Genomic DNA, 11,459 nt, shown 5'->3' on the forward strand with positions numbered 1-11,459 from the left:
AACTAATATAGATGGGAGTTGAACTAATATAGATGGGAAGTTGAACTAATATAGATGGGAGTTGAACTAATATAGATGGGAGTTGAACTAATATAGATTGATTTGAACTAATATGGGAGTCTAATATACTAATATAGATGTTGAACTTGTTTTGTATTTTAAACATTGCATTGGGATTTGAGCTCCCATATGGGAAAAATAAAATATATGCTTTTTTCTTTGGGAATGGGTGGATTACCGGACCTGATTTTGAATGAAAAAAACACTGCAAGATTAAAGTGTCGTCCCTGTTTAGCAAGTGCTGATTTCACAGGCTAATCTGGGACAAGTTACTATTTACGCACGTGCATATATCCCGGTTTTCCTAAAATAATTTTAATCTTGATCAGTGCCAAATAGGCTAATGGCTAAAAGAACACGTTTTAATATCTTTCATTGGGGGTTATAATCTGAATTTAGTATTACCTTAACCTGTGCGTACCAAATCTATTCAAATAACTCTAAATAAAGATGATATCATTTATGTTACTAGCAAGGCAATGCAGCTTTAATATCTAATGCCTACATCAACATTTCAGCATAATGGCAAAACGTGTGAGCTGTATAATCAATAGTTAATTTAAAATCTAAGTTTCTTTTGTCATTTATATGATCTATTGTATTCGAAAATGTGTTGATAAGCTTTCTATTAATTAGTTGCTAAGGAAAACTTGTAATCAATAACATGAATATATAATAATGTATTTTAACCTGACCTTCCTTGGGGTATTTCATTTATTCATGTCTTAGCTTCAAATGGTGTAGTGTTTTATAACAATTGTTACTCCAACGATGTATCTATATGTTAACTGTGTTAATTTAATTTGTTCTTGCAAAATACAAATTAGTAATCCATTGAATTAGTAATTACTTAACGAAACCAAACTTATTGAGGTATTCATTATGAAACATTGATTTGCTGCCAATGGTGTTGTAATATTTAGCACAAAAATATATATTAATGTGCTATAACAGTTCTCGCAAAACAAAATTATTATCAATTTTAATGAAATTGCATTAAACAGCTTAGTTTAACCATACACTCCCAAGCATAAAATTTTCATTGAATCGGTCATCAAGAAATTGTAAACAAAAGTGGAAAAAATGTGCATTAATTATTATAACAATAAATCATGATGAGTAACAAAGTTCTTGCCCCAATATATTTAAAAGTGCTGTCTTAATAATAAGCAGTTATTTTTACTAAATAAATGCAAAGCTCCCTGTATATATAGCCAGTAATCTTTAAGTTTTATAGAATCCTGTATTTACTATGAACATAATTGTATAATAATATTTCTTAATTAGTCAACTAAACTTTTCTATAATCTGCAGCATCATCAAAACAATTAAAGCTAATTAAGACGCAACCCTCCTGACTGTAAACAAATAATACAGTTTGTGACAGGAATTTTTTTCTGTAATATAGCATCATATAAACAGAACAGAGCAGAATAGTTGATTTTAATTAAGAATATCTATCCAATCGTCTTAAATATTCATAAATTATAAAAACATGCGTTAAAAGTAAAATACACAACATATATCATTTGGAAAAAAATCAATCTAAATATACAAGAAATAAACATGGATGAGGTTAATGCATAGTGACATGACATAATGTCAAACATTGTTTTATAATTTAAAAACAACAACAACACTATTATGTACATATTGTCTATAAAAAAGTTATGTAATTATTGTATGTTACATAATTATAAAAAACTTGTTTTCCTATTTATTCTGTTCTGATCATCAAAACAATATTAGCTGACTGAAACATAATCCTCTCTAGATTATCTCATTTTCTGGCTCACAAGCTGTGAAGAGTCTAGTATACACCTGGGTTAGTTATTGATTTACCTGTCCCTGGTCACATCTTCATGTCACATAAATTGTGACGCTAAATTCATGACCAGTTGTATTTACATGTAGAGAAGATAGTGAAGTGATGGACTGCCTTTGTGAAATATAGCCGCTAGCCAGTGTGTTTAACTTTGAAAAACAGGATTTTCATTTTCTCTTGCACAATTTACAATGGAGTTATCATTGCAAATCACTTCTTACAAGTCACATCATATTTAGGAAATAAAAAGCAATATGTCCTAGTTATGTGATGCAAGAAATGGGAGTGTTAATTTTGAGAATATAAAAAAACAACAACCGACAAACACACCCACACAAAAACAGTTACAGTAACTTTCTACTGATGTAAAATAATTAAGTCAGTGTATCATTTCCCTGTAAACAGTTACCTTGCATGTTTTAAAGGAGGTATTGATTGGGCTTTTAACTGGTGTTTCAAGTGCTGCCGGCAAACTGCAATTCTGATTACCATGAGTGGATATGCGAGGTTGCGATACACTGATACAGGTCGCAGGTGGGAAGGTGTCTCGTTACGTTTCGCCTGCTGTTGGAATTGGTTATCGATTCTTGAGTCTGAGTCGCTTTGCTGCAACGTTTTTGTGGTGATTTGTCGCAGAAGCTTTGAAATTTAAGATTTTAAAAACATCTGGATTTTGAGAATTAAAAGCTTAACTTTTTGTGGTAGCAGTAGGATTTTTTAAAACATGAAGACCAATATTCTTGATCAGTGATTGTTAGACATTGTTGAGGGTTTAGAAAGAATATAACAGGAGTTGTGACTCAAAATTCTTGCGCAGGAGTGCAAGAAATAGTGTTTGTATGGGTTAAAGGAGGAGGAAATAACTAGCTGGATTGATACATTTCAAACATTTGGTGCTGATAATATTCCAAATAGATAAACTTTATCGGTCAGTTCTACTCAGTTACATTGAAGTGTTAATTGGAAGAAATATGGTAAACAATTGGGCTATTTATGAGGAATATAGATCTATATTTGTGTTTTGGTCTTTGAACCAACCCGGGAGGCCTGTCTGTCGGAGTTCAGAAAAGACACAGGGAGGTGTTCGCTGCAGTGTTAGGTTACTGGCTGTTTTCACCAGAGACAACTGGCAGACAACAGAGAGATTATGTCTACTGACAGATAATCCTTAGTACAATTATATTAGGGCATATTAAAGATTTCTGCATTGCTTGACAGCTTTTGTTTAGCAGATTAAAGTCATACAATATTGATTGTGTTTGTAAAGAAGTTATATATATGTGCATGCCAGCTTAGTAAGGCACATACTGTACTAAAATGATGTAGGAGTGGAACTTTGGTTTACATGTTTTAGTGAAGTAACTTGATTAATCAAGACAATATATTTGAGTGAAATATATATGTATTATTTATATATGTTTAAATAACAGTGGTAGAGCATAACTTTGTCATATTTGAACTTAATTTGAGGACTGGAAGGTGTTTTTGTGTGTTACGATGAGAAATATTGTGTTTAACAAAATTTAAGTTTAAGTAATAATTTGTCACGATGCCAAGAGCTACTATTATGACATGAAGCCATCTTTAAGAATGGCTTGACAAGAAAATGAGAAAGAAGAAAGGGAAGTTCACAAGGTGAGATATTTTTTTTATTTGATTAAACATATTTAAAAATAAATCAATTTAAAAAAAAAAAGCAATGTTTAATTTTATGTGCTCATTGAATTTTTTTAGTATTTATAATAAACGATTGACCTCACCAAACGTAAATAAAGTATTATATTAATTATTTATGGCATAGAATAAAATAGTTAGCAGGTAAAAATATGAACTATTAATGAATAATAAATAAATTTAAAAGGGCAATAAATTTATAAATTTATTATAATTCTAGTATTGAACACACATATTATTCATTGTTAATACGTGATTTACTAAAAAACACTCAATTTTAATGATATATTCATACAGGGTATTCAGATTGACATTTTATATTACATTTGCCACAGTTTACTAATTTTATATGTAGTAAAGTACTTAACTTGTCAATGTTTAATTTATGGTGCACAGTGTTCTGTTATTCAGAACATGAATTATATACATTTTAATAGGCACATTTACATACATAAAAGATTTTAATGAATTTTTACAAAATAATTTAATAAATGGCAAATTTATTCATGTTGGATACATTATAATTTATTAAAGATTGATTTTAAATTTACTACATGTTTTACGTCTCTATTAATCAATTATTTAAGAAGGACCATTTTTTATGACTGGCCGTATATGAGATACAATTTGTTAAGCTTTATTTTGCAACATAATACAACGGCTGAATTCAGTGAAAAAAGTCACAACATTATATATGAACTTGAAATGTAGTGGTACTAAAATTTACTTCTCACTCATGCATTTAAATAGTGACTCAACTTGGGCTATCTTAAAATATCAAAGCCCGTCTGGTGAAGCATAAATCAAACGGTGAAGTCTCTATTTGGTTATTGAAGGTGAATAGGGGACCTTTTTTGTAATTGATCGTAGTGTAGTGTGCGAGATGGAAGTGATGATATACAGCGCAGTAATTGAAGCATTGCTGAAATAGTTGCCATTTGAAATTGGTCGTGCATAGAAAAGTTACTGCAATGTTGCCATACAATCTTCACACGATGATGATTCGAGCTTCGATGGAAACTCGACAACAACATTTTTAAATTTAGTATAGCTTTTGCCCCATGAACACATCACCAAAAATTAATTTATGTATAACAATACGATTGTCAGTAAATTAAATGTATTTATAGTTTAATGTACAGCTTATAGGAAAAAGGTATAATAGATCGCTTTGCATAAAGGAATATTGCAAGTTGAATTATATTTCTGTGTCATTAATATGTTCATTAATGTCCCTGGTAACTGAAATAGAATGTTCAACCAGAACGGCAACAGATAAAATTAAAAAAGATGATCAATTCAGCAATAACAAAATCACTAGAAATATTAAAATATGTGCTGTAACTTGTTTATATTAAGCATGTAATTTCTTTTAATTTTGTAAATGACTTTATTTTAGGACATATTTATTAACAATCAAGATATAATGTTGATCAAGTCATCAGTTTATTAAATGCTGTTGAATAATGAAATTGTTTACTTGTCCAAATAAAAAATCTATTCCAAAATATATTTTTTATGGAGACAACTCTTTTGTCAAATTAAAATATAGTTTTTGTTTCAGAATTGTGTGCTATGCAGTGCAAAGCCCAGAGTATAATTGCAATAATTACTGTATACACATAGTTTAAACTATTGTAAAACGTAGACTATTAAAGGCATTGTGCGTTTGAAGATGTTTGCCATTAATGTTAACATTTCAACATAGGTATATATTTTCCCACTAATGGACTCATTAAATTTTATTTATGTTATTTACCAGCAATTTAATTCCAATTGAAACCTACTGAAAGGTATGTTATTGAGAATACTTCATATTCCAAAGTTCAAAATCAATTCTAGTGATACATAGAGTATACAAGAAAATAATTATAGGTTAATTCATCTAGGTTTCATTTGATTAAATATCAATCAAATGGTGTCTGCAATCTTTAAATTACTGCACATTGATAGACGTATAATGATAGGCCATTGAAATAAATTATATCTTATTGGCTTCCAGTTGAAAAGCCTGATGAATTTCATGTGACTTTCATGTGACAACAAAAATTCCTGTTTTTCATTTTAATAACAAATCAATTCTGGTTTAATTTAATCTACCAAAAACCTTAAGTAGATGGTATATTTATTTTGTATGGCCTTGTCTCCATTGATGGTGATGTAAAAGTATAAAAATCTGACTTTAAAGTATTAACATCTTTAAATATCCTAAAAGTTTGACCTTTTATCTACCCTATGACAGATTATGTGGTTTCTGTTGTTGCTGTTGTTAAACATTTTAGTATTTGCCCAGTTTGTACTTGTTATATAATAAAATGATTATCCCCCAAGTAATTTGTTGTTTCATAAAGTATGACAAGCAATGTTCATGACACTATTAAGTGGAAGAATATTAATTTATTTATTACAAACAATCATTTATTAATATTTTATAAGTTGTGAAAAACAATGCCGGTAGCGGACACATGGATGGAATCTATTGTTTTTAATGAATTGTGTATCAACAACCAGGAACTAGACAGTCTGAATTTGTCAAACTGTGAAAACCTTGATTGTGTTTGGTTGTTCTTAAAAGAAAGAATTTACATGAAACAAATTTTTCTGCTTGAAAAAAGTGTCAAAGTGATATATCTTCTGTAATGGGCTTTGTCAATCTCCTGTATTATTCTCTGGAATAAAATTCTGTTGTCTGTGAGTTATCATGTTAAAGTCCTGATGACGGATTAAGGCACATTCTTTTCTGCTTCCTCCTCACAACCAATAATTATTTCCCCGATAAACGCAGACTTTCATGACCTAGAAAACTGTGCTCCCTTCACACTTACAGGCAAGTCAATTTAATTTTAAAAAATCCATTCATCAAATTCAATTAAATGGCATGTCATCAATGTTCAGCTACTTTATTCTGACAAAAGGAAGTCCGGAATTAAGGCCATTAGCTTTTATTGGTATTCTTGTAGGGACCCGGGGATTTGTTTGTCAAGATACTGTGACATTGTTAAGGTTGTGAATTATGTTTTCATGAAGAAGACCTCCCATCTGTCTGAAGAATGCATTCCTTAAATTGTTCTGTAGCGCAATAACACTATCCCTTGTGGCAGTTTTACACGTGACTATTCTTTCTGTTGAACAATTCAATAAATTGAAACCCCTGTTATCAGGGTTTCAGTATAAATGATTTGAAGGGCACATTTTGTTTTATCCTCAAAGGAACAAAATAGGTTTTGCTGATAAAAAATAATTATAATTGTTGCCTGCATGAACTTTTTAAGCTCACTGATATAAAATTGCTTGGTATGCGTGTATAGGCCACTGTGTTATCGTAAATATGAAGATTTGTTTCACCTTATCTGTTTTGGGAAAAATTAATATAGCATAATTATGATAATTTCTTCATTGATGTGGGGACCTGTCCATTAATGCTCTATTTGAGTACAAGTACCAGAAAGAATTGAAGTCAAATACTTGCCCGAACTTTATATATAGTTAAAGAAAAGGTTCTTATAATAAGTGTTCCTGAAATAAAAATAAAAAAGGACAAAGAAAACTTACTAGTAAATTTTAAAAATAATTAAGAATTTTGAAAGTCTCAATAAGCTCAAAAATACTGAAGGTCTCAATTAACCTAAGACTTTTGATTATCTCATCAATAACCCTAGACTACTGATGGTTACAATGGTTACAATAGGCACAAGACATTCTCATGGCCTCAAAAAGCCTTGACTTAACTCTTTACAGTTTTTAATTAAATTTAACTGTCGATGGGACTACAAATGCGTCAAAATTGGTATCTAAGTGGTAAAGTGTTATGCCACATCACTCGAATGTATTTTTAACAACATTTTCAGGGTTGATGGTCTGATTAAGCCCTACAGTTTCCAAGGCCTAAATAATCACATGACTTTTAATGGTCTCATAAGCCCAGGGCTTGTGATGTGCTATTGTGCTGACATAAATTGGTTCACAACCGAAAACTAATTAAGAGCATGTGTGTGTTGCAGGTTGGAGTCCCTGATGGGTCTTGACAGGAGCCACATAGAGGACGAGACACTACGCAATGCCTTGTGGTACCAGGCCGGTATACCCAGGTAAGGGGGGCCAAATATTTTGTTGATTGTCATGAAATCATTTTCATGGCCCATTAACCCCTACTTGGGATTTAAGTTTAGATCTAAGTCTGGCCTAAGTAAGTAAGCTTCTAGTGCCTTGTAAACTACTTAGGTTGGCTAAGTTTGCTCAGGCAATGTGTAAGTAGACCAAAAACAGAAGCAAAACAAGAAGTCAGAAAAATAATCTTGATTTTCACAGGTATTTTGTTTCCTGGCGAAAAACTTAATTGGTATTCCCTTAAGAATGAGGGGGTATTACTGTTCTCATAACAGGTACCTTTTGGCCACAAGGAACACAATATGATGCACATTATTGTCCTCGGTCTTATGATTTCCACCCATGTTATGGCTCAAAATCACAGAATATGCCACACATTACTGTTAATTGTCTGACGATTTCCACCCATGCTATGGGTCTCAAGGGTCAAATATGTCCAAGGTCTGATGATTTTCGCCCATGGTTAGGCTTTCAAGTCACAAAATGTTTTGCACATTCCTGTGCATTGTCTGATGATTTCCACCCATGTTTCAGGGATGTTGCCCTGGAGATCCTATCCCAGGAAGACATCGGCTCCTTCATTGTGCGAGACAGCTCCACCCATCCAGGCTGTTTTGCCCTCTCCGTGCGGGTGCCGAAGTTCTCCAACCCATCCGGAATCTCACACTATCTTATTATGAAGACTGCAGACGGTGTTAAGTTAAAGGTATGCATTGTCAGCTAGAAGCAAAGTGAAACACTAGTCGCATCAGCTGGAACAATTCTTTTAATCACTTAGAGAAGTTTATTAAAGGAACGTGCCCAATTGACCAAAAACTGAAAACAGTACTGAAGCACACATACAACATATAATGAAACTAACTGGAGTTACCGCCTTGAAATAGTCATTTCTAAGCATAGCATTGCATGGGAGTTTAAACTGGTTTTAGAGCACCCATACCTAACGCTTGGAATTTCTTTATTGATAATCCATCCAATTCATAGTATAACATCAAATCATATGACAAAAATAAAGGATATGATTATGTAAAGAAATCATTTTTCTTCCAAGTTATAGTTACAAGTAAATCAATTGAATTATCCACAATAATACATAATATTTAGAAGTTTTCTGCTTGTAAAGAATGATATATTTATAGGAAAATTTAAACTATTTGAAATTTTACCAACGGGGTGCAAGCTGGCCTTCATTCACAAGATGTTACACTTTAATTAAGAAATCAGCTATCCTATAGATTGCTCTTGCAGGGCCTGGACAAGGAGTGGTCCAATGTGGTATCGCTGGTGACGCACCACAGCATCATGGCGGAGATGTTACCCTGTACGCTGAAGGTGCCGCGTGACACGACCAACCCTGCCTTCAAGAACTGTGATAAGGACGACAAGGAGGAGGACCCGGACTACCAAAGGCTTGCAGACTTTTCTTCCATGATGGAGGCCTTGAAAGAGTGACCTCGGACAAAAAAGACATTTAAACGCAACTTTAAGAAGTTAAGGCAACTTCGGAAAGTGGAGCACCTTGAAATTGTGTCCTTTGGAAAAATTGAACTTGAAATGGTGACCTTGAAACTGGAAATGAGAAACTTTTAGCTTTGAAAATAACTGACCTTCATGCTTTGTTCCGAAAACATGGTCATTGAGAAAGTGACTGTGGAGGCTATGTCCTTTTGGTTTTGTCCTTGACTGTGAGATTTGGCCCCTTAAAACAGTAACCTTGAAATAGGTACTTGAAGGAGTGACATTCAAAGAGCAGCCTTGAAACTTGGGGCTTCAGGCCTTTACAGAATGACATTTAAATAGTCACATTTGAAGGGATAGTCTTGAAAATGAACCCTGAAAAAATGATATTCAACAAATAATTTGGAGACGTAGATCTTTAAGTGGTTAACACTGCATAAGTGACTCTGTGAAAAAGGGGCTTCATTAGTGACAGGGAAAATGAGGCATCAAGATTTGAAATCCAATTCACATGAAGATACACAAAATTCGTTTGATGAAAAGTTGTGTCAGTGGAAATTCAATGTCATAAGAAATTAATTGATAATTAGCCTTAATATTGAATTTAGGCATCGGAAAACGTACCAAAGAACATGTGATATCTGCCAACAGCTTGCTTTTATAGACTTAAGTCAAGGGAGAAAACTGTTAATTATTCAATCATTAAAGGGAAGTAATGTGAATACAGATTTAACTGTGCAGTGCTTGCATAAGCTCCCTTGAACCAAGTGTAGATAACTGGTCTGTGATATTCGTTGCACAAAACTTACGAGTCAGATTTCGAGAGCATGGAGGATTTTTCGTCTAAAAAATATAGTATTTAGCAAATTTTTGGAGGCAACAATCTCTTAAATGTGGTTGAACTGACATTTTGAGATGAAAATGTTAATTGATGATTGCTTTGCATGTTATATTGTGCAAAATTAGTCTTCATGATTGAATGACTTAAGTGGTTAAAAAATAAACATACTGTAGGTTTGTCTTAGAAGCACTTTTTATATTCATACATAATATAATGTATTGAATACTTGTGTTAGAAGTCGAAGATCAATTATATTTTGTCAGTCATTATATCAGTGTAATTGCTTTCAAGCAATACCAGTATTTGTTGTTTGACATGTCAATAGAAATATTTATGTATTGTGTATTCTAGTCAAAACGTCTTTGCATATATGTTCAATAAATATTAAATGTTTGAATAAGGGTTGCCATCATTAAATGTATATACGTTGTATAAACATTGTACGAAGATATCATGCAGATTGTATTTGTTTTAAACATGGCATATCATTAAAAAAAAATTACAAGTTAATATATTTGTTAAGTAGTTATCTAGGGGGATTAAACCATGGGGTGGGTTTAAAGGATTCTATAGAAGTTTATTTGTAGTAAATCTTCAGATATAGTGTACTGCCACATCGCCGTTCATTGAAAATGTTTTTGTAAATTAAACTATTAAATTTACCATTGACATTGCATAGTATTTTACTGTCGCACAAATATGCCACTGTTACGTTTACCTTGTTAGGGTTATTTAGGAAGAATAAAACTGATGTTTTTGAGATTGTTAGTTTCATTGTTGCTGTGAATATTAATTTCGTTACATAGCATTGATTACAATTCATGGTTTAATGATTTTAGTTTGAGTTTGGAATGGACTATAAATTTTGAAGAGTTGGAAAAGAATTTGTGGTTATTAATTCAAATAGTTGATTTTAATTATGCTTATTTTATCACAAACATTGGTTTTGGCAGTCAAATATGAAATCTTTTTTTAGCTGATAATTATTTGAGTTTTGTTGTTGTTATTTTTCATGACAAGATAGCAACATTTTTTTCAGTTGAATGTCCAAGATAAATAAGCATATTTACATCCATAATTACATCTACAGGTATTATCCAGTTTTGTAATGTGAAGCAATTCTTAGAACAAACCTAACATTGTTTGTGGAAAGACGTCAGCATTTAAAGCCAGTGCCATTTTCAAACATTCATATATTATAAACTGCCTTATGCATTTTCAGTTTTATGTTTTTAGCATTTTTCATTAAGGTATAACAACATTCATTGTAATTTCGTTTGTCATCAAAGTTTAAACATGTTTTTGTGTTTTTAGCATCGATTTTCAGGGTTCGACACTAAGGCACGTCCGACAGACATTGTCTAGTAAGATCGGTGGTCGGGCTAGTAAAACTGCGGGCTAGCTTGTCCGACTGGTCGTACATAAAAAAAATCTATACTGATTTATATAACTATAACTAACTGCTGTGAAAACATTTATTTTTAATGTGTAAAA

At 32.1% G+C, this 11,459-nt stretch overlaps 1 protein-coding gene across 1 annotated transcript; it reads left to right on the forward strand.

Annotated features, from left to right (window-relative positions):
- Window positions 1–3,480: 3,480 nt before the first annotated feature.
- LOC127882231 (EGFR adapter protein-like) lies at window positions 3,481–9,536 on the forward strand. The gene is made up of 4 exons (XM_052430762.1): window positions 3,481–3,520; window positions 7,561–7,647; window positions 8,201–8,372; window positions 8,915–9,536. Exons 1-4 carry the CDS (start codon window positions 3,492–3,494, stop codon window positions 9,116–9,118), a joined length of 492 nt encoding a protein of 163 aa, XP_052286722.1. The 5' UTR covers window positions 3,481–3,491; the 3' UTR covers window positions 9,119–9,536.
- The last annotated feature ends 1,923 nt before the right edge of the window (window positions 9,537–11,459 follow it).

Source organism: Dreissena polymorpha, chromosome 5, assembly GCF_020536995.1.
Source record: "Dreissena polymorpha isolate Duluth1 chromosome 5, UMN_Dpol_1.0, whole genome shotgun sequence".
NCBI lineage: Eukaryota > Metazoa > Mollusca > Bivalvia > Myida > Dreissenidae > Dreissena > Dreissena polymorpha.